Source organism: Acinonyx jubatus, chromosome D3 (assembly GCF_027475565.1).
Source record: "Acinonyx jubatus isolate Ajub_Pintada_27869175 chromosome D3, VMU_Ajub_asm_v1.0, whole genome shotgun sequence".
NCBI classification, from domain to species: domain Eukaryota; kingdom Metazoa; phylum Chordata; class Mammalia; order Carnivora; family Felidae; genus Acinonyx; species Acinonyx jubatus.
In genome coordinates, this window is record NC_069392.1 from 22,672,269 (window position 1) to 22,696,190 (window position 23,922).

The 23,922-nt window shown below is 51.5% G+C and overlaps 1 protein-coding gene across 8 annotated transcripts in view; it reads right to left on the minus strand.

The window, feature by feature from the left end:
- Positions 1-730: 730 nt before the first annotated feature.
- Positions 731-23,922, minus strand: part of NF2 (NF2, moesin-ezrin-radixin like (MERLIN) tumor suppressor) — an 80,142-nt gene continuing 56,950 nt past the window's right edge. For 5 of the 8 annotated variants that reach the window (XM_027050888.2, XM_027050886.2, XM_027050885.2 and 2 more), the window contains 5 exons: positions 23,378-23,595; positions 21,905-22,010; positions 17,849-17,976; positions 15,489-15,654; positions 731-3,669 (listed from right to left, as the gene is read on the minus strand). In XM_027050888.2, coding sequence (XP_026906689.1) covers positions 3,619-3,669; positions 15,489-15,654; positions 17,849-17,976; positions 21,905-22,010; positions 23,378-23,595 — 669 coding nt within the window. In that variant the 3' untranslated portion in view covers positions 731-3,618. Of the gene's footprint in view, positions 3,670-14,011; positions 14,071-15,488; positions 15,655-17,848; positions 17,977-21,904; positions 22,011-23,377; positions 23,596-23,922 lie in introns of all 8 variants that reach the window. The other 3 variants (XM_053206706.1, XM_027050883.2, XM_027050884.2) reach the window with 2 other exon arrangements.

The following is a 23,922-nucleotide window of genomic DNA, read 5'->3' on the forward strand; positions in this document are numbered from 1 at the left end:
GTGATTGGCCTGTACAATGGAGACCTGAAATGTATTCTGACTCGTGGCAGGCAGCACTGTGGTCCCTGAGAAGTCCTGATAACACATTGTGCCACTGGAATCTTTCATTTTAGGCTGCATGATTTGAGATAGAATTATCCTATAGTAGTTGTGGTCTTAAAGGATTTTTATTGATTGAAAAAATAGAAACAGAACAAAAAAACGTAAGCTCCACAGCAATGCTTCCCAACCCCAAGTGTGAGTCGTGTGGCCCTGTGGCAATAGCTGGCCTCATCTGTCCCACAGCCAGTGCCCAGCGCCCTGTTGGCTCTGCAAGCCCCCCCCCGCCACCTTCCAGAGCCCAGAACAGGGACACCTGGAAGCAAGCAGAAGCACCTTGAAGGGTTGCCTGGTCCAGCACCCTAGTTTTCAGGTCTGGAATTGAGGACAGGCAGGGGGTGTGTAGAGTAAACTGGCACTGGGACCCTGTCCAGGGACTGCTCCATGACCCTGAGTGCCCACAGGACAAAGGAAGAGCGTTCCCAGGTGAAGGTAGAGTAAGGGGTGCTGTCATCGGCCTGGAAAAGGTGATCCTTCTATCACCAGTGACACGGGGCCGGAGTTGGGGTGCTGGGCAGTCAGGGAGGGCAGAGGTCCCGTCTCCTCAGAGCCCCCAAGAGTCGGCCCTACCACCCAGCTCAGCTTGCCGCCTCAGTGACTAGGGCATCAAGCAAACCAAGGAAGCCCAAGACACTTTTGACAGCTTAGAATTTTTATTAAAACAATCATTTAAATTACAATCCCCGGAATAGAAAATAGCCTTCCATGGTCTGGCCCTGACAGGAGGCAAGACCCAGGCCCCACTGGAACGAGTGAGGTTTGACATCTTTGAAAATGGATGGAGCTTCTCTGGAAGCCCACGAGGGGCTCGCCTGGCCCCAGGGCAGCTGGAAGAGGCTGTCTCCCCACTGAGGTGGACCCTCCGGGGGCTGCAAGGCCCTAGCCCTGTCAGCGAGCAACACTTAGTCACCGTCCTGGTTGTCAGACTCTGGATTTGCTGTTTTGATTTGAAAGAGAAAAGAGGGAGAGAGAAGCTTGTCCCCAAGCTTACAAAACACAGTCACTTAAGAAGTGTTATGTAATGCCATGGGGTATTGTCTAGCGGGGCCTGGTGGGTACATGAATAACTGAGCTGATGTCACAGGTCAGAGCGCTGCTGGGACTGAGGTGGGGCCTCGGTCAGGGCGAACGGTCAGGTCTGTCTGTGTAGACAGAACTGCTAAGGGCCAACACCCTAGCCTTACGGAGTGTCACTAGCTGGGCAGCCCAAGAACCATCAGAAGCACTTGTAATGAAATAATTGTGGCCAGGCCATGCCCTCAGTGGAGGCTTCCTGACTTGATAAGCTCCCATGCCCTAAAAATGTTCACCTGAAAAGAACACAGTCACCTGAGCCTCGCCACAAGTCCCTGAAAACCAAGCTCCTCTTTTATTCTGTTTCCTTCCACTGTGGCGCAGGACTTTTCTAAAGGCCACCATCCTCTCCGCCTACCCGTCTTTGGGAGGTACGCGCCAGCTCCCGCCTCCAAGGAGAGCTGAAGTGTTCCTGGAGGAGCGAGGCTCTGCTGGCCCTCCTGAGTCGGCTCTCGGGCCCGACGGTGCTCCTGCCACAGCTCAGATGCCAGCTGGCTCCCTCGTGGCCACATGGCTCGGCATTTCCCGGACTTGGAACACACACACAGCAGTTAAATAATAAAAAAGAAACAAAGCCCGACAACATTTATATAAACCACCACCATGCTCCTGTGCCCACAGCCACTGTTACAGATTAAATTTACAGGTCAGGAGGAAAGTAACTCGTCATGGAAATTCAGGGATGGGTGGTGTGCCTGGAGAGACAAAGCCTCAACACAAGAGCCAGGCCCTACATTACAGATGCCTTAGGACTCCCCTCACTGTGACCACATCTCAGGGGAAGAGGCTTTTGAGGGACAGGGAGACATAAGGAAACTCTCTCAGCCACAGCCATCTACACTGAGCATCCAGATGTGGAGTCCCACCCTGTATATCCTAAGGGGTTTGAGTGACACACAGGGCTGGCTTCCTCAGGGCAAGGGGGCCCAAAAGGGGGCTGGCCAGCCCGGGACACCGTTAGGTCAGCCTGACCGTGGAAAAAAGGCAGGATATCTCCGTGAGCTTCTAAGTTTCTCAAAACCACATAGGATTGCCAGAGACACCTCTGCTCTCAGGACATCTCCAGGCCCTCACGTGTCCTCACTTAATAAGCCTCTTTTCACTGGTTCTGACTTTATCTCCTGCTCTGCATAACAGCCCCACTGGAAGGATCCGAATGGCTGGCAGGTCACAGCAGCACCACCAAACCATGGAGAAAAGGAAGGGCAAGAAAGTGGCCCCAAACGAAGGAGCATGGTGCTATGGGAGTGGCTCCGTGACCCGCTGCCGCCCGAGTGGAAGGGGGCTGTGCACCAGCAGGTGCAGAGCACCGATGGCGAGTGGACACCTGGCTTGTGCATCTGGCTTATGCTGGGAGGAGCACACGGGACCCCACATGGCCCAAGGGGGAAAAAAAATAAAGGGCTGTCTGCCCCTAAAGGGCAACACCCAAAGGAGGCCCGGTACAATCAAGGCTTAGGAAGGGCTTGCTGGCATATGGCCCAGGAGGAAAGGTGATTCAGGCAGCAACACAGACTGAGGCCACAGTGAGAAGTACTTGTGGGGCCACAGAGTCCCAGCCAGGCTACCAGGTGCTGACTACAGTGTGACAGGGGAGTCCCCCGGTGGCCCGCCACAGGCAGGAGAGACTAAGGCTGAAGGGCGGTGAGAAAGACACGCAGCTCCCGCCTGCCTCTCGAACCCTGGTCTGCGGTGGCAAGAGGAAGGCAGCGAGCATTCTGTATGGAGCAGATTCCTACTCAGTTCTGCTGGGCCCCCGGCCCCTCTGCTGGCAGCCGACCCCTCATCACAGCTCCTGCCTAAAGTCTTCCCCTAGTCACAGCTGCCTTTCCCATTCTCCACCAGCTGGCAGCCAGAGCGCAGCCTCGGGCGGGGGGGTGGTGGGCTGAGGACACATCGCGTGGCTTGTCAGGAGCCACAGGCCAGCTCACCGACGATATGTAGCAGGCAGGCTGGCAGGCAGGCCGCTCTGGGCCTGCGCTCGGGTGGGCCACACTTCTTCGCATGCCAGTTCCTCACCAGTGGAGGAGATGAACGTTCTGGAGCCAGGGTGGGGTGGGGGTGGTAGCACCAGGCTCCCTGTTTCCAGGGCTCCTGCACACTTCACTCCCCGGGGCTCGGGAGGTCAGCACTGGACAGTGAGACATAGACCCCAGGGTGCCTTTGACAAAGGAAGTTTGGAACCCCACATTAGATGAGGAAAGACAAATACTTCTTTAAAATGTTTAAAATGAACTAGAACCCCACGAGAGAGCTCTCTGCAGGTCACAGTTCAAGGCAATTGCACATGAAGGGGGCTGGGCTCTCCACTCAGCTGGGAAAAGTTCCAGAGCTCCCATGGAAGCCCCCAGCCAGCCCACCTATGATGACTCCCACGGTGTCTGACCCATCCCTCTGGTGCCGGGAGCAGCAGGTGTGACAGATCCTGGGCTGGCTGGGCACCTGCTAGAGCTCTTCAAAGAAGGCCACTCGGGACTTGGCGCTCTGCAAGGTGAGCTGCAAGGAAGCAGAGAAGAAGTTGAAGGGCGCTGGATTTCTGCTTCTATGACAGGTGCCATCCTGCCTTGGGGACTAACCTCAGGGCTGGTTTGGAGTGGAAGGGAAGGCTGCTCAGATAGATATTCAAGGAGCTGGCGGCCAATCCCAAATAAGTTTCCAGACTTGCCCAAGAACTCAAATTAGGAAGTGACAAATGAGGACATGCCAGGAGGGATGGCTGGTGGACAGAAGCATGTCAGCAGGAAAATGTCATCAACATCATCTTTTCACAGAGGGCAGGAGCTCCCTGGACACTGTAAGAGATTCTCACATTCTCGTCTACGAGAGTGTCTAAGATGCTTCTGTGGGGCTCCGTCTGCAGTGGCGCCAGCCTGGGATGCTCGTCCTCTCCAGGGCTCAGAGGACCGGCTTGGCAACACAAGCCTCAGGCAAGGCAGGCCTGCGTCAGACAAGGAGGAGAGTGTCCCTCCCACTCCTGGCTCCCCAGGTAGCCCTATAGCAGACTTGCCCATGACCTGGCAGCTCACAGGGGGTTTGCATCTACAAGCTGGGAGGCAATGAGCTTTCTGGTTGGGGGTGGTTGGGGCAAGGGGGACAGTCCCCAAGGGGCAGTCCTCTGTCTGGAAACTTAAGGCCTTCCCAGGAAGGATGCTGCCCTAAGAAGCACAGGGCTGGGAAGATGCAGACAGGCAGGATCAGGGGTTGAGCTCTTGGCATGGTAGAAAAGGCACTAGAATCTGTGACCCTCCGGAATTGCTGAACCCTCAGCCCCTGAGACTCTGTAGGCCACTTCCCAGGATCTCCCCAAACAGAAGCATCTGGCACGGACACTTTCCAGCACCTGCTCCCCCTCCGGAAATCACCAGTTTGGGTGAGACTGTGTATTCCACATCCAGCTCCTGGACTTCGTAAAGGAGGGTTTTCAGGGAAGGTGGACACAGAGCACATAGTGTTCATCTTCATATCCCCCAAACCCACTTAGCTTACTGCTTCACACCTAGTAGCAGCTCAAACAATGTTTGTTGAATGAGTAAGATGTAGGCTCTTAAGGAAATGGTGTGATGCATGGGAAAGGCAAGAGCTCCACACGAGGCTAAGAAGGCCCGGACACTGATTCTTTTCCGTCACCAGCTCGCTGTGTGGCCTCAGTGGACACCCTTGACTTCTCTGAGCCTCTTTCCTCTGGAGTTAAACCATGGAAGTGGGTTGGATGGTCTGGCCCATTCCCTGGACCTCTGGCAGTCTCTAAATCTGAAAAGTCCTTGGTACCATCTTGCCTCTCTAAAGGGTGGGGGAGGGAAGCTCAAAACTGATCCCTTCTCCATCAAACACAGGCGGCGTCAGTGTGCTCAAATGAGACAGCTTGAGAGCTGGCTCTTTAAACCCTGCCAAATCTTGTGGCCTTGAAGTTCCTGACTAACAAGCTGAGTGCAGGGACGCGTCTGGGCTGTCTTCGTCAGTGGAACCAATTTCAGAAGCCCTCTGGAAAGCCCAGCTCTAATGGGAATGGAGAGAGCTTTCATTTCTTTTCTTAAATGGAACTCCCTCTAGAAGGGAGCCAAGTCTGGATGGGTTTCTCCCTCAATGCAGTCAGAGGAGAACGGCTGCGGGTTATGTGCTCTGTGATAATGGGACTCATGATGTTAACCGGGAAAGAAAGAGAACCTAAGAATCACTGAGACAAAATCCTCTTGCTGGAGAGTTTAAATCAAAAGGTGTGAAACCCAATGTCTCCACTTAGATTTCTTCCACGCTCCAGAGAAGACCTCTGGCTGGCTCCTCGGGGGGACACGGCACCAACAGGGGACAGGGAGATGCCCACAGCCCTTCCACACACTGAGTCACAGACAGCTCCAGCCAGGCTGCCTGACCTAAAGCCGCTGACCAGTTGGATGGTCCTGGGCAGGTCACTCACTCACTGTGGCCTCAGCTCCCTATGGTGAAGCGGGGCAATGGCACCCCTTCCTCACAGGGGGACACGGAGAGTAAATGGGAAGCACTGCGAAGCAGTCAGCACCATGCCTGATGCTCACGGAGAACCCAACAGCTGTTAGCACCAATCGCAGCATCACATTTCTTTCCCTAACCCCAGCTTTGACTCCTCTCCTTCCAGTGGGGGCGCAGGGCAGAGTGTAGGCTAGAGGGGGTACAGAAGGCAGGGGCATGCACTGTGCTGGCCTTCGTGGCCTCCAAGGCAGGGCGAGAGGATGGCCCCGAGAGGCCTGGCCACTTCCCCAGGCAGGAAGCCCAGGCTGTGGGGGCCTCCAAGAGCCTTCTGCCCATTTGTACAGTGTTGGCTCCAAGAATTCCTGGATCCTCTACCCAAGCTGTGTGCTGGCTGTCCCCTCGAGGTGCCAGGGGAAGGTTTTGGCAGCTCTGGCAGTGCCAGATTCCAGTTATTCAAGCATGTGTTTGTTGGGATGCAAAGCCCTCTTCGGGTGGGCAAGATGCTTCCCTGGATCCCCACCCCACCCCACGCTGCACGACAGGGGCTCAGCCTGACCTCTTATCTCACAAAAGCACAAGTGGTACCCCAGCCCGAGGAAAGCTTTGGAGCAAAGTCAAATACTCTGGCCATGTAGAAGTAGGAAAGCACCACAGACATGTGGTCTCGGCAAGAGGAGAGAGTACCACAATCCTCCATAAGGCACCAGGCTGCTACAGGAATAAGCAGACCCACCAGACAGAGGTGGCTGACGTGACCGTGGACGCTGAGGACACTGGGAGCCTCCCGCTGTGGCCCACAGGTGGATCTGGCTACCACTGCCCCTGCCTTTTACCTTTACTGTGTAATTCCTGGCGGTCCTAATTCCATTAGGGACCCTGCTGTCAGGGGAAATTATTGCACAAGTGCACTGTCTGCGGCTGGAACCCTTCCAGTTCCCACCACGGCCTCTGCCTGCTCCCCCCACTCAGCAGCATCCTTTATCTTAGACATCAAGATGTCCTCCTCTGGAGCCAGCCAGCTCTCCCTGTGCTCGTGCAGGAAAGCGGGTGGGGGAAGCAGGCGGTAAGAGGAGGGTCTGCACTAGGCGAGAACTCAGAAGCCCAGGGGCAGAGGTCAGGAGGGCCCCCGGGGCACCGCCAATAGCATCTGTCAAGCTGCCTTCAGCCTGGCTCCTCTCACCTGTGGGATCTGTCACCACCTGCTGTTTCTAGAAAGCTCACTAACTGTCACGTTTACAGTACAGCTACAGGCAGGGGTATTCCTAAGAGAGAAGGGGAAAGCTCAGAGGAAATGGCACAAAGTGAGCCCTTCATAAAACAAACTGGCTCTGTGGGTCTTTGTGTGCTCATGAAAATCAGCTAACAAGTGTCCTGGTTTCCCTGCCGCCCTCCCATGCTTTAAGGTGTATGAACCCGTGTCAGTGTTTGGTCTGCCTTCTTGCTCAGCGACAGGCCCGGCCCTCTGCTCACAGCACAGCAAAGGTGCCATGGAGATGGCCTGATGAAGGCCTCACCTCCTGCAGGTCACACTGTGAGAACTGAAGCCAGTCTCCCCAGTCGCCCCCCCCCCCCCAACCCTGCACTCTGTTTGATGATCGACAATAACCCTCTGCGCCCTCTGGCCCGACTTGCTAGGTTGGGGAGGCAGCGCCTCTAGGAACAAAGGGGAATTCCCCGAGGGCACATGGTGTGGGGTCCTACACTGCCATGGGGGGGGGACTACACTGCCATGGCCTATCTCCAAGCTTGTCGGAAAAAAGGTCTCCTCTGAATTTAAGTAGGTGGTGAAGCGGAAAAGCCTGGGACGCGGAGAGACAAGGAGGGCCTTGCAGACAATGGCTACGTCATTCTGGGACCTGCTGAATCTGGTCCACCTTTCTGATTCCTTCTAAGGACAAACAGCTAGAGCTCTGCCTGGACACGACTAGTGACTGTGTCTGCCACGCACCGCTCAAAACTCACACTGAATCCAGACAAGGGCCAACCCTGGGGCTCCCGGCAGTCCCGCCAGCTCCTTCGGGAAGCCATAAACCACAGAGGCCCTGCACAAAGCCTCCATCCTGCAGTGCTCTTGCCAGTTCCCTAAAGATGACTAAAAGAACATGAAGTTTCCTCACCAGGCACTGGGCTGACCCGCTTCTCTCTTCCAGCTGTCTCTTCACATCTGATTAAAATCAGCCGTGTGAATAATACAGGAGGAATTAAGTTCTCTCTTGACTGAACCGGCTGTTCAAGTCTGTCACTAATCCAATTCCTTTCTGAGGAGACAAACTTCCTTTGCTTTCTCTGCTGCAGATCTATACAGCTTGGTCTTTATCTTACAAGGGGCTCCGATCCACCTGTTGGGCCTGGCCCCTTCATCCTGCCCAGCATCAACAGCCACAAGCCTGGCAGTCACCTCTCCTCCTGCGCATTTGTCCATCAAACTGCCAGTTGTCTGTGACGGCCACCAGGCTGTGAAAGGGCAGGAGAGGGAGCTACTTGGCAGAGCTACACCTCTTCGAGCTATCAACTGTGTGTGGTGTGACCACATGGGCACATCCATCCAATCTCAACCAGTTCAGATCCGGGAGACATATCTGTCTCCTTAAAAAGGCAGGAGGCTGGCTCCTCTCAAGCCTACACAGGACCTAACCCAGGCCTGCACATACGCAGGTTCAACCGGCTCCTGCTCACTGGGCAAGTGTTTCAGGCAGCCCATCAAGACACAACGATCTGGCACCTGCCCAGTCCTAAGAAATGGCTCCAGGGTCTAGAAACAGCAAGCCTGGAAGGCACCTGTGACAAGCACCAGGCTCCCCAATCCCTCCCGGCTAGGGGCAGTGGGGAATGTGGCCAGCTACAAAGGATCCTCCAGCATCATTCTCAAGAGTGCCCCCTGCTGGAAAAAGACAGCACCAGGCTGGCTGCCAACTCTCCTTCCAGCTCTCCTCTAAAAGTCCTTTTGGGGGAATCATTTCCCAAAGTGATGGGAGGGTAACTAAATGTATTCCGGCACAGAGCCTGCAGCAGCAAGGCTGCTTGATTAAGAATGAATTACACTTTCATCAGCACATAGAGAAAATTGATTCACAAGGCCGCATTGTGATAATCTTGTTCCTAAAGCAAAAAGGGGTGGCGTGGGGGTGGGCAGGACACAGAGCCACTTGGGCTATCAATGACAAGAGAAAGGAAGCTCTACAATTAAGCTGGGAGAACAAAACTAATCAGAGCGCCAGGATTCCTCCAACTAGTCTCTGGGGGCCTTGCCTCAATCCACTCATCCCGAGGGAGGAGAAAGGAAGGTGGGAGGGGGGCCGTCTAATTCATTTTAAACAATAAGACCCACAGTGCTGAACCCATTTTAGATACTAACCTAATAACTCCAGGCGCTGAGACTGCTTGTCCCATAAAAATGCAGCGGAATTGAAATGCAAGCCCTAAAATCATGTTACACCTCCTTTCCGCCACTACATATCAAAAATGAAGGAGCGGGGGAGGGCACGGATTCAAAAGGACATGCGGATTCTCTGGCGCTGGGATCCACCAGGAGAAAGCCAACTCTGGAGCAGAAAGGTGACAGCCAAATCAGCAGCAGCAAATTCCAACATAATCTTTGGTTTAGGGTGTGATCAACATCCCCCCTTCCAAATCAGAGCCAAGGAGGGGGCAGGCCAGTGAAGGGGGATAGTTGCTGTACACTGGCCAGATTAAGCGCTTCTGCCGTCTTGCTAGTGACGGCTTGCACCCAAATGCCATCTGGTGATGTGTACGGGGAGAGAGCTGTGCGCACACTTATCCCTAAACAGGGGTGGGATGAAAGGCCAAGTCCATCCCAATTAATGAATTCAATTCAGGGAAAGCCCAGAGGGTCTCTTTTGTATATTAATCTTTTAAGGACCTAAAGTAGGAAGATGCCTGGAAACTGGTGTGTGCCTGTGTCTTGAGCTGCCCGTGAGATGCTGGCAGGCGCCTTTGCTACTCCGTCCTTCTACCTGGAAAATGGACTAATCAGTCTGATTCACTTCACTGGGCAGGTAGAGACGAACTCATAGCTACAGAGTTCTCTGAGCACTGAGTACCTTAGCAAAAAGGTGCAGACACGCTGATGTCATTTTCAAATTGCCAATATCAGAAGGGAAATCACAGCAAGGATCATAAGAACAGAACCTCGAGCCCGCAGAATGAGTTTGCATCCCATCTCTTCCCTCCCACTGTTGCAGTAACAAATCAGGTGCTGGAGGAAGGCTGCACTGAAACACATCTTCAGTGCTGAGGGACCAAATGGGATGTTTTATTGCATCAAATAAGGCCCAATAATGTCCCCAGGCACTTCCAAATGGTTGTAAAACATCCTAAGAGGGCAAAGCAGGTTTTGTAGGATCTTCAACGCCTCCCCAAAGGGCAACTGCTTGACTGGGTAAAGTCTCCCAACCAAGAAGAGGAACTAGGTCGTGGTCTTTTGGAAAAGAGGCTGGCAGAATCTTCTATCTAGAGAGCTACCAGAAACAAGCAAGAGAATGGTAAGCCCTCCCCAGTTGATAGGCACCTGGACATCTAGCTGGTGCACGTGTTAAGGTAAGAGTGGCCTTCAGGGATGAGCCCAGGCATCACATCCAGGAAGAGCAGGCTCCCGGAGACCAGGCTGTGCTTCCCAATGCTTTCGCTGTGCTTCCCACAGAGCAGGGAAGAGTTCGCCATTGCAATCTCTTCCACGTGTTTTCTATCCACACCTGAGTGCTGCTGCTCCTTGCTAATCCTTGCTCCCACCCCCGTTCTTCTCCTCCCCCCTCCTGCCTCTGTCACCCTTCAACAGCAACAAAAGAAAGGTTCTGGAGCTGGGAGCCAGTGCACGCTGCCTTTAAGTCAGGGCAGAGGATGCCGCACCAGACGATGCCCAGTTTCCAAAGCAGGCAGAGCCAACTGCCAGCTCGGGTCCAGTGACCGGGGTCATGGAAGGGCTGAACACATTAACTACACACAAGCATCAGAAACTAACCAGAGCCCTCTTTGAGGCGGGCGACCAGAGGTCACCAGGGAGGCTCTGGCCGTTGGTTTTAATTGTGGGAGAAGCCTTTCACGCATACTCAATCCTGCCCTGTGATTTATCACTTCCCTGGTGTTCTAAGTGTTCTACTTCACTTCGCCAGCCCTGCATCTCCAAGGGGAGTCAGTGCAAATTGAAGATGACATTGGACTTTTATGTCTTCTGGATCCAAGCGGCAGCTAGAGCTTCAGAGAACTGTCAAGGCTACTCATTCCTGTTCCTCCACCAGCGGAAACCACAGCTGGACCTTGATGGCTCAAACCATTTACTAATAAACTTTCTAAGCTCCACGATCCTCATGATTTGTCCTCTGTCGATTTCCTTTGAAACCCTGTGCTCCCTTGGAGATCATGGGCACAAAAATGATGACAAGTTTGCTGGCACTCAGACCAGCTCAGGATCGGGGAGTGAAAACTGTCCCCTGAGAGGGGATGAGAGCAAGACCCCGAAATGTACAAGCTCTGGCACTGCATCTTCACCTCCAAAGTGTGCGGCACAGCCGGCCACAGCTCACTTCCTCGGCACTGTGGCTCTGAAGCCCACGGCACCTGTGTCCCCTTCACTCCAGCCTCACTGCCGGACCTCACTCCCTCACTCAAAAGACTCGGAGGCCAGAAGTATGTGTTGCTGTCGTTCCCCCTGAGAATGAAATGAATCTAGGTTCTTAAGAGCGACTCTTGACAACTAGGTGCCACTCTGAATCACATGCAAATGCCAAACCAGCTGCACTGATTATCAATGGCAGGGTGGGGGCGGGGGGAGCGAAGTGGAAATGTGGGCAGTTAAGATTGGCAGGAGGAACAAAATATACCCTTGCAAAGTCAAATCGGATAGCAAAAGAACCAGTGATGTTAATTCTGGCTTCTTCAAAGTTTTTACCTCCAAACTCATGGAAACTCTTTGCTGAGCTCTTCCTGTGTAAAAGAGGTGTGTTACCTCTTTTAATCCTCCTAACAATCCTGGGGGTTAAGAACTGTTTTGTTCACTTTTTACAGGTGAGGACACTGGGCATTAAGAGAAAGTAAGAGTTACAGAGAAAACGAGTGGCAGAGTAGTGGTAACCTCGGTTAGCCAGACGGGACAGCCTCTTGGCATTCCCAAGGGAACATTATAACTAAGCCCTGAACCCAAGGGTAATCCCTGGAATTAGCTTAAGTGAGAGGACTGCGGAGAGGACACTGGGACCTCACAGTGAGGCAGGAAAGTACTGAAGGTGAGAAGAAGGAACATGCCTGCGTTGTGGGAGGTAGGTAGAACCATTCTCTTTTCTTGAAGAAATCTATGATCAGAAAACATTAAAAACAAAACAAAAATCAATGCAGCCTGGTTTGAACCAAGATTAATGGGCTCTCAGGACACTGGAAGCTCTCCAGGTCACCACCAGTCTCTGCATTTCTGGTCCTAGACTTTGTAGATGGAGCTCTGACCTTCACACTCTAGGTGCCCAAACTTCCAAAGCCCACAGTGGTGTTTCTCTTTACTAGGCTTACTTTGGCCCAGACTACAGTAGGCACAGCCCCAGGGCTACCCCAGCACAGGCAGGTGGCTACTCGTCATGCTTAGTCACTAGCCCCAGGGACCAGCAAAGTCCAGAAAATGGAAAGAGAATCAAACGTGAAGTGTAGCAAAAACTGCCACTATTTAATCTAGTAATGCTGAGATAAGTCCAGCTATTATTAAAAGCCGAGCCCATTCTTCTGTTAACCCTCGAGTAATCAGAATTCTTGATTAACTGGAATCTGGCAGCCTGCTTTGAAAACAAGTTCACATCAAGACATTAAAAAAAAAAAAAAAAAGACTTCTGTAAATGTCCTCGGAGCAGTACAAATCTGACTGCAAATCAAACCTCATTTGTCTATAATAAGAGCTCAGTGAGAACTGGCGGTCAAAATCAGGTCCCTGAAGAATCGAAACATTCTGAATCATTACAGAAAAAAGACAGATGAAATCGTATCAAGGTGGAATGGTATGGTCATATGCAGGAATGCCTGATAGCACAGGCTGACACAAAAAGGGATTTTTCTGCTGGACCCTGTGCTAGTCACAAAGTCCAGGGAACCAAAGCGGATCCACCCCAGGGTCCTCTGGGCACCGTGGGGTCACCACTTGGACAGATGATCCCCCTGGCCTGCCCAACTCCAGCGTTGGTCATACTGCCCTGCTCAGAGCACGCGCTGCTTGGTGTCAGGGCGTTTGATGCCAATGTGTGGTATGAAAGCTGAAGAAATAGGAGCCCGCTAAATAAAAGTGTCACACACAAATTGGGGTTCATGCTATGGGCTCTTGGAACCACTGACAGACAGAATCCATCTTATAATGAGATCCATCTGGGACTTTAGTAGCTAACCTCTCTTGCTTGGATAACAACCACAAATAAGGTCTATCTTATGCCAGATCTCACTTTTTGGTAGAAGGCTTCCAGTGAGCTTGTTTTATTCTAACAGCAGAAACTGTGGCGAGGACACCAAAGGACACATCCTACGCGACTGTCAGGTGTCGGTGGGCCCACTGGCTGGCGTACCGCTGGGGATTAGGTAAGGAGCAGAGGCAGGATGTTATGTTATTACCGGGCATAATAAATTCTCCCTGCTGCCGAGGCATGTTGGGAGGATGATGAACTATCGCAGAAGGAAAGGAGCAATCATTCCATTAATTCACTCAACAACCACTGACTGCTCATCTATTGGGTGCCAGCGACTGTCCCAATGTGAGTTCATGCTGACCACAACTCTGCCCCAGGCTGTGGAGGAGCTGAGCAGAGACAGTCTTCAGAGCACCGACAGACAGATAGATGGTCCACTTAGACGGGCTACAGATCAGACCGCTGTACTGTTGGTTTGCTTGACTTGGAAAGAAAGTGGATGTGTACAGAAAGGGGAGGCTCTAAAGGCAAATGAGTGAGTGAGGACAGCCCCTTCATTCCGCGACCAGGTATGACCATGGGTCTTCAGAAGCTGTCACCACATGAAAGGTCTTGATCTTGAGTTAAAGACACCCAGATCTATCCCATTTCCATGCTAGAGCTATTTATCTAAGGACTATGCCACTGAGACAAAGGATTTTAGACAGACCTCACTGGACGAGAAGCCATGACCATCCCCAGCCCAACGATGACACAAAATGTGATGGACAGCTGGTCCTACAGCCCCATGACATGCTCTTCAGAACGAGGCAGCCTTCTGTACCCCCGGAGGTTGGTCTGGCCCCACAGGGCGGACGCCTGCTCTCAGACTCAAAGCATGCTGCGGCCAGTACCCAGTGCCACCTGCCCTCGGGAGGGCTCGGCATGGCCCAGGGACAGAGACAGGCAAGCTCATGCATGGGTTAGTATCACAGAGGGTAGTACCATCACCACATACAGAGTACCTGGGATAACCTACTTTGAGGGCTCAAATGCAGATAGGTCTTCTGCCTTGGGCTTGAGGCTAAACCAGCAAAATAAAATGAAGAAAAACAAAAACATACCCTGTGATATCAACAAATGCCACATGTGCCATTTGCAAAATGCTCAGACAGGCCTGAAATGGTGACAAGTGACTTCATTTGTTTGTTTTTATGGCCTGGAAACAGGTCCCTCCGGCTTTCCTGAGGGCCTGGCTCACGGCAGCAACAGCAAAGACGAGACCTTTCAGTGTGCCCAGATGAGGAGCCTGGGGACAGGAGCGGGGGTTGGGGGTGGGGTGCCTGAGAAAGCTCCTTCGAGGGCTGACTGGCTCCCTGGCCCAGTCATCATTTTACCTCTCGGCTCACTGGCTGAGGCCTCACTTTAGTTCCCCTTTCACTAACTGTTCAATAATTTAGTTTTGGAAGTGAAACCCAGTAAATAACGGAAGCCAGAGGGAAGAAGAATGTGGAATGGGGAAAGGCCTTTCCTTTTCAGCTATGCTATTAAGAGGAATTCTCTACCCGGTGCCAATACTAACTGGAGTACAGAGAAGGAATTTGAGGCTCCCGACTGTACCCATTAGCACTGGCAAGTAGCTATAGAACCCTTGGAGTTTTCAGATGCAGCTTAACTACTGAAAACAGATATTCCTTAACCTGGGAGACCACTCTAAAGAATAAGGTAAAGAGTAAAAAATTAAACTTAGGTAAACCATCATGATCTAAACTCAATGAACAGTCTCATCTTAATGACACCTCTTTTACAGGTATTAGCCTGACCCTGGGCTATAAGTCAGGAACAAACCAGCAGGAGGGGCCGTTTGTGCTTTGTCCGAGAGAGAAGCACACTCTTGGGCTGATATTTATGGAATTTAACCTTCTCTAAAACCTGAACACTCAAAATATCAGTAGAGAACAATTTGAAACTGATAGCAACATAAATGAAGTTTCATCTTTTAAAACATTAAGGTTCTTCTAGACACTTCCTTTTAAGTATGAAAAACGTTAACAATTCAGAATTTGGTTTCTTTAAAGTAAGAACAGGATTTTTTAAATAGTTCTTGCCACTTAATAACCCAAAAAGACTAGAGGGAGAGTCCATTCTCAAAAGCCTCTGTTTCATTTTGCTTTCTCATGAAGTAAGGCAGCTCCCTGGGCAGAACTCCCCTTGGCTTAAAAGACAGAATCGCTTTACTGCTAAATGATGGATCAAAACCTGTCTCGTAACAGTGATTCATTTCATCAGAGCTTTTAACACAGGCTCCCCTTCCATCAAGCCAATGGGTTCACAGTCACTGGCGGATTAAATTCCCTTTCTGGCGTGAGTTAAAAAATTTCCTCAACTAAGTATGTATAAAAAATGATAACAGTCTAATGACTTGGCTACTCAGGAAACCAGATGCCAACCTCCATTTCATTAATGACTGTCCTGATCAGTGAAAGACGGGAGACTCGGTACCTTTTTGATGGTGTTGTGCTTGCTGCTGGTGCCACCCCGGTCAGAGTTCTCGTTGTGCAGAATGTCCAAGGCTGTCTCCCTCTCTTTGAGTTTCAAGGCCTCAATCTCAGTCTTGAGTTCATTGAGCTGCTCCTGTAAATGCTTGCTCTTCTCCATGTATTCCACTCTGCCAGCAAGAGGACATGGTGTATCATGGCTTTGGCAACAGTGAGACATGGGATCTAGGGTCTGCAGCCTGGATGGAGTTCATCACATCTCTGCTCAGACACTCCCAGGCCGTGGGAGCCTGGGCCAATCGCTAAATAGGTCTGAATCTGTTTCCTTGGCCATGAGGTTGGGCTAATGATCACAGGGCTGTGGTCAGAATTAAGCAAAATAAAGGGTAGGAAAGCCCTCTGGTAAACTCTCTGAAAGCGCTCTACAAATACCAGTTACAGTAGATAGTTTTTAATTCCGCACAAGCAACAACACATGAATCAAGACTCCTGACATCCAAAACAATCTCCTCGTCTTGGCCCTTCTTGGTTAAGTGATTCTATTCAAGTGACCTCTTCTGCTAGGCCGTGGCCACATCCCTACTTGTTTTGGGACATCATCTCCTAAACAGAATGGAAGCTTGCTCAGCCAATATCAGGAAGAAAAAGATTCCCACCACCACCTGCAGGTAGATACACTGTATCTACAATGGTGAAAATCTGGAAATCATTCTCAAAGTGTCCAACTATAATGTCATGGCCAGGCAAATCATGCAATATAAATGCTAATTCTGTAGTGATTCCCATGGCTAGTATATGGAGTCTGTCATGTGATGGTAATGTCACATGCATGGGTGATAAGAAAATACAAACTATAAAAAAGCAGAACACGGAACAGGATGTAGCCTCTCCCTGATCACAACCACGAAATGCTTACTATGCCTGGTCAATGGAGAAAGACTTGAAGATGAACTTGGACAGCAGATACCACGGAGAGGCTCGTGGTTGCTCACCCCGAGCTCCAAAGAGGCACTGTCCCGAGACAGTTCTTCCAAGGATACTGTACAAGGTGAAAGCACATACCCTCAGATGGGCTTGGAGCTGAATCCCGGTTCTGTCCCTCATCAGCTGTGTGATGCTGGGTGAGTTCGTTAAACACTCCAGATCTGTGTTCTCATTTATAAATGGCACACTAAAACCTACCTCTGATGTTTGAGGCTAGTTAGTGGGAATGAAATGAGACAAAGCTAAAAAGCCCAGACATGGGGCACCTGAGGGGCTCAGTTGGTTAAGCATACGACTTCGGCTCAGGTCATGATCTTGCGGTTCATGAGTTCGAGACCTCCATCGGGCTCTGTGCTGACAGCTCAGAGCCTGGAGCCTGCTTCGGGTTCTTTGCCTCCTTCTCTCTCTGCCCCTCCCTGGCTCATGCTCTGTCTCTATCTCAAAAATAAATAAACATTAAAAAGGCCCAGGGGGGCACCTGGTGGCTTAGTTGGTTAAGTGTGGGATTTCAACTCAGGTCATGATCTCACAGTTTCTGAGTTCAAGCTCTGCATTGGGCTCTGTGCTGACAGCTCAGAGCCTGGAGGCTGCTTCAGATTCTGTGTCTCCTCTTGTCTCTGCCCTTTCCCTACTTGCACTCTGTCTCTGTCTCTCTCTCCCTCTCTCTCTCTCTCAAAAATAAACATTAAAAAAAAAAAAAAAAAAAGACTGGACACCGATGCACCCAGCAGCTTTTGTGATGGTTCTCCAGTAAGCTGTGGCATGAGTGGCCAATTGATCTGTGGTTGGGAATCCGGGGGAACCTCAGTTAGATTTCTCCTTTCCACCTCAGCTCCACTTCCACCAACCATGATAGCAGAAGCTGTTGTGAACAGGGCATGTGGGGGTTCAGCTCAGGGCTGCCCTGGACAGCAGGGCCGGCCTGACCTGGACGTTTGCCTTCCTCGGCCTCGAGCCCGAGTTTCTTCTCTGACCCTTGTTCTAGACATGGGAAGTGCCGCAGATCTCAGCCGCCAGAGGACACAACTAGGAAGCATGTTCTGTTACTGTGTTAGAACACTATCACGTGCTCTATCGCCACGTGAACAGCAGTCTGACTGACTCAGAGTTCCCGGAAAACCAGTCTGAGACTGTAGGTGAGGTTTTGAGCCCTGTAAACTCCAGGTCACCAATCAAGTATCATTGTTATCCTGGAAGACTGGACGCTGGTGTGACGTCCTTCAGTTCTGATGAGGAAATTCTTCCTCCAGAGGATGGGAACAGAGCAAATCCTGCAGGGGCTAGTGACAGATGCTTGTGATAACCCTCCACTTTTCCCAAGCCCAGATGGCCCCACTCTAGCTCACTGGCTGGGGGCACGGAAGTCAGGAAACTACGTACTTTTCTTTCTCTATCTCCATGGAAAGCCGCTTCATGTCAGTATCCTTGAAGTCGAAAGACAGGCTGTCACCAATGAGGTTGAAGCTTGGCATGTCAGGAGGCAATGGCGCTGGAATTGGGTTCATGGGCTATGAATGAGAAATGTCTGGTTAGGAGGTTCGGGTTCTATGGGAACAGGGGGCACTGCTGTGTTAACCACTGATCCTCCAGCAGCCACAGAAATGGGCACACAGCTCAGGCCCTGCCTCCCAGCACCACCATGGCCTCATGTTACCCCAGTCTCTCCTGTTCCCCATCTACCCACACTGGCTGCTCCCAGGTGACTGGCCCCAAAGACTACAAATCCAGACAAATCATTCCTCTTCCCTCGAACCTTTGCCAGCTTTTCACGCTCAGCCAAATTAAACACTACTCCCACTCACTTCTTTGTTGAGGAAGCCCTCAAGCCCCAGGCTAGGAGCTGGAGATGCAGAGAACAAGACAGGGTCCCTGGCTCTGAGCAGCTGACAGTATTGTTCAGTAAACAAAGGTGCTTACAGATCATCCCGGTTAAGTAAGGTAGACACTACAGCCAGGGAGTGAACAGAGGCCGGGGAGCTGGAGAAGGTATGCTATGTTGGCAGCAGAGGATATGACAGAGGAAAAGACATGCCAGGCAAGAGGCACAGCACTGGGCAGGGCAGAGCATGCTTGGCGAGAAAGCCGAGGGTCTGCGGCACCGGTGTGGTGAGGTGGGTGGGGGGCCGGGACTAGACCATAGAGGGCTGCCCTGCATGCTGAGGGTTTGGATTTGGAGGACAGAGCCAGAGCAGGGCTTGAAGCAGACGGCAAAGCAATTAGATTTGAGGACTTTCTCATCCCAGAACAAAGGGTCATCTCAAATATGGCCCCGATCTACTTCTCCCGTGTTTCCTACTGTTTGCCCTATTGGATCGTGAACATCACTGTTTCTGCTCCTTTGCTTAAACTATTCCTTTTGCTACACGCCACCTCACTTTCAAGGCCCTTCTCAAATACTAGGATTTCTCACCAAAGCCTTCCTAGATCCCTCTCGGCCAGATGGCAACTCTTTTCTTTGCTATACATGGTGCTTCTGGTTCGGTGGTGGCACTTCCCTAACTCCACCCTGTAAAAAATCCCTTTTGGCTGTGTCTTCTTCTTTTACTGTTGGCAAGTTTCCTAAGGGCAGGATCTGCCTCTCTTTCACCCTTGGATCCTTGGCTGAGTCTGGGACAGCGTCTGGGAAAGAGCAGAGGCCCAGAGCGCTCATCTGAGACGATGACAGGCTTGAGGCAGACTGTCTGCGTGGGTGTTGAAGGTGGTGCTGAGAGGGGGCTTCTGGGGTACTAGAACGTTCTGTTTTCTGATTTGGGTGCTGGGTGCATTGGTGTGTTGAGTTTGCGAGAATGCATCAAGCTGTACAGTTATAATTTGGGGCACTTCCCTGTATGGATGTTATACCTCATCAAAATCTCCAAAAAGACGGGCGCTGAGTGCTGCACTGTGGGTGAGAACAGACACTGAGACAACCTCTGTGGAAAGCATCTCGATGGAAAACCTGACCCCATGGATCTATTTATGACAATTTATTCTACCAGTACATTCACCGTATGTGAGAAGATTTATGCTCAGGGATATTTTCTGCAGTTTTGTTCACAACTGCAGATGAAAACAAACTAAATACCCATCCATAGGGGACTGCTTAGATGAATTACAATCCATCCATACCATGAAATATGAGTAAAAGGCTGATATGAACGAGCTCCTCCAGGACTTATTTATTTACTGTTTGAAGAGCACATGCATGAAGTTTGCTCCAGTGTCTCTCCTTCCTTCCTTCCTTCCTTCCTTCCTTCCTTCCTTCCTTCCTTCCTTCCTTCCTTCCTTCCTTCCCCCTTCCTTCATTCCTCCCTCCCTTCCTTCCTTCCTCCTTTCCTCCCTTCCTTCCTCCCTCCCTCCTTTCCTTTCCCTCCTTCCCTCATTCCTCCCTCCTTTCCTTCCTTCCTTGCTCCCTCCTTTCCTTCCTTCCTCCCTCCCTCCTTTCCTTCCTTCCTCCCTCCCTCCTTTCCTTCCTTTCTTTCCTTCCTTCCTCCCTCCTTTCCTTCCTTTCTTTTCTTCCTTCCTCCCTCCCTCCTATCCTTCCTTCCTTCCTTCCTTCCTTCCTTCCTTCCTTCCTTCCTTCCTTCCTTCCCTCCCTCCCTCCCTCCCTTTCTACCTACCTACATACCTACCTACCCATCTATTTTTAGACCAAGAGTTGCATGCTCTACCTACTGAGCTAGCCAGGCTACCCCATTCCAGTATATATTTTAAAATCACTCGTATCTCAGGTGCCCAGCCCAGATGAGCCCTCAGACGACGCCAGTCCTGGCTGCTGTCTGCGACTGCCTCAGAGATTCTGAGGAAGGACCATCAGCCCAATCAATGCACCAAGCCATGAGAGAGAAGAACAAATGGCTGTTTTGAGCTATATGGCTGGCTTGGGGGGGTGGCCTGTCACATAGTAATAGATAACCAGAACAGATGACAATGGGAAACCGCTCACGTTTCCCTCCACCTCAAACCCTGGGCAGCTTACGCCGCTGTGCCCTGTGTGCCTCCTGGCTGCATGCCTTGTGAGTGTGCAGTGCACACACTGTGCCATGTGCACATCTGTGCACCGGCTGCGAATACCCTACAGCCTCTTTCTCGCCTGGCTAGCTCCTCCTTAGCCTTTGAGAGCCAGCTCAGGCACGATCCTATGCCTCTCCTGCCCCTACAAGCTGGGCTATGTTCCCCTCCAGGCCTCTGTGCACCCTGTCTGTATACAGACTCTGCATCTGCCTGGCATTATTATTTTTTTTAAGTTTATTTATTTACTTGGGAGAGACAGAGGCAGTGTGAGTAGGGGAAGGGCAGAGAGATAGAGAAAGGGAGAGAAAGAACCCCAAGCAAGCTCCATGCTAACAGTGCAGAGCCCAGTGCGGGGCATGAACCCACAAAACTGTGAGATCGTGACCTGAGCTGAAACCAAGAGTTGGACACTTAATCAACTGAACTATCCAGGTGCCTGGTATTATATGGAACAGAACAGTTTGCTGAACTGAATGCACAGAGGAAGGGAAGGGAAGAGGCTTGTCTACTCATGGTGTGACCCTGTTTAATTGAAGTCTGCCTCCTTGTCCCAAAATTGAGTTTGGAAAATGGTTCTTACATGGCTATAGTTTACCCTGAGGTATACGGTACCCCTGCCCAGAACTGCAATGATGGTATACATTACACAAAGGTAGTTGAAGATTACATTCAGCTTGGCATCAAGAAGCTACCGTCTCAGGTGCCTGGGTGGCATCTGTCTACAGCCCAGGTCATGATCTCACAGGTTGTGAGTTCGAGTCCCATCGGGTGAGCTCGAGCCCCGCTTCAGGTGAGCTCGTGCCCCACTTCGGGTGAACATGAGCCTCACTTTAGGTAAAACATGAGTGCCAAGTGAGCCCCACTTCTCTCTCTCTCTGCCCCTTGCTCACTTGCAACCTCGCTCTCTCAAAAAAAAAAAAAGAAGAAGCAGCAGCAGCAGCTATCATCTCTTAAAAATAATTTGGGACTATATTACTTAGAATAAGAAAAACATGGGTGCCTGGGTGGCTCAGTTGGTTAAGCATCCAACTTCGGTTCAGGTCATGATCTCACGGTTCATGAGTTCAAGCCCCAGGTTGGGCTCTGTGCTGACAGCTTAGAGCCTGGAGCCTGCCTCAGATTCTATCTCCCTCTTTCTCTCTCTGCCCCTCCCCTGCTTTTGTTCATTCTCTCTCAGAAATAATAAATGGGTAAACTTAAAAAAAAAGACAAAGAAAAACATTTCAGAGCTAGGAAAGGCCCCATTGCCTGCTATCCAGGCAACCAGAGAGGTGACCAGTCCAAGGCCAATGGCAGACCAGGCATTCTGCCCCTTCCCCAGCTGCAGGCCCTCTGCATCATTCATTCTGCTGTGGCACCACCAGCGGAACTGAAGGGCTGGAGGGAAGAGAAAGCTACAAGGTCTGAAGCAGCTGCAGGCTGGCAGCTCCCAGCCCGGCTCACCGGGTATGTGGGCTTGGTGGTGATTTCCAGGAGTTTTTGCTTGGCTCTTCGCTCTGCCTCGCGGGCTTCCTGCAGGTCCTGCTTCAGCTGATCTGCCTCCTTGGCCCTGCAAGGAAAGGAGGAGATGTCAGGTCCATGAAGGTGACAGGTAGAAGAAAGACAGCCCTCTTCCCCACAGTCCCCCTGGAGAGGAGGGACCTGAGTTAGCCCTGATGATGGCACCAGATCAGGCAAACAAGGCCAGTGGTGGGGGGTGGACACTGACATGAACATCAGAACTTCCAAAGCAAGGATAACATTCCTGAGTACTGTTCACTGCAATGGTAAATCTAAATGGGAAGGGCAGGGAAGCTGCTGGGAAGGAGTCAAGTTCAAACCTTTGCAATTGGTAGAGGGAGAGGAGGGGGGAGGGGCCAATAGCTTCCTCTGCTTAACTTGTGGGTGAGAGTGAGCTAGGCAAAGGTACAGTGCATGAATCAAAGATCTTATATCAGATCACGAAGGACAGGATGAGAAAGAATCGATTTTTCACAGCCCCCAAGGAAAACGACTGCAGGCCCAGGGCCAACCTCAGGCAAGATGAGCAGCAACGCTGAGGTCTTCGTGCCTCACCCTGCAAGACACAGGACCCAGGGACCAGGCCCAACATCGGTCTTGGGGGAAGTGACCCACACACAGAAAGAAAGGGGCCCGAGACAGGGCAGGAAACAAAGATCCATATTCCCAGAACGACATGCAGAAAGCGGAGAGGAAACTGTAGTGAATGCACCTTGGTAGCAAAAAGCCAAATTCAAGTGTTCTAGGTCAACAGAGCCAAATGCTGTGGGGAATGTGCCAGTGTTTATCTGAAGGCTGCAGGACCAGAACAATCCAGAGGCTAGAATACTCTTTGAAAAGTGGAGACTACAGTTCCATCCTTCAACCTGGTCGTGAGCTGGCGCATCCTGGCCACAGACAGGATCCTGGCCCTCCCCTCCTATCTGCCTCGGGAGCCTTAGCACCAAGAATGGCTGAAGGGAAGTGGGTTCCTCATTACCACGTTAAAGGTAAATAGCTGCTCTCTCCCCACATGTCCCCTAAATGAAAAGGGAAAAGAACCACATTTTTTAAAATTAAGAAGAGCCTCCTTACAACTCCTCAGCTAAAAGCGGTCTGCAGACGTGCTTGATGGCATTCCTGCAAACATGGCTATCAGAGGGACGGCGGTTTATCACAGACACAAGCATGACCAGAGGTCCACTCAACTAGAGAACCGTGTTCCTGAGCCCTTCCACTAACCCCAGCCCCCAAAGCCCACACCGGCTTAAGTACCAGTCCTCACCAACCTGTCAAGGGAGGAGCCTCCCCCCACCCCACCATCCTAGAAGTTGAAGCAGCTTGTGGACAAGTGCGGTCAAGCTCTGCCTCAGGGCCAGGTTACAACTGAACAGCCCCTCGCCTGGGCCCCAGTGCCCTGGACTCCCCACCTCTAACCTCCTCTCCGATTCCTCAGCCATCTTCAGCGCCAGCACCTCAGCCTCCAGCACCTTCTGCTCCATCAGGCGCTTCTCTTCCTCCGTCCGAATGGCTGTGGCCTTGATGCGCTGCATTTCCTGTTCGGCCTCCGCGGCCTTCTGTGCCAGGAGTTTTGCCTCCTCCTCAGTGATTTGGGCCTTTTCCGCCAACAGGTCAGCCGTTTCCTCGGACCGCATCTGGAGAGAAGGGTGCTATCAGCTGGGATGGGGATCGATCACATGCCTGTCATCCCTCCCAGATGTGGCCTCAGACATTCAGGTCAGCAGGAACCAGAGCGTCAGATTCCCCAGGGCCCTGCCACTGAATGCCCCATCAGATGACACTTTGGCAAGGGCCAGACAGCCACGCCCTCAACTTTTCAGAAAGTCCCACCCATGGGGAACAACAAGAAAGCACCTTTTTGAGTACCACTTGAGCCAAGGCTTTTCCCTTTAAATGCGTGGTTCAAACCAGTGGGAGACAGGTAACAATGTTTTTGATTGTCACAAATCAAGGGTAAGGTG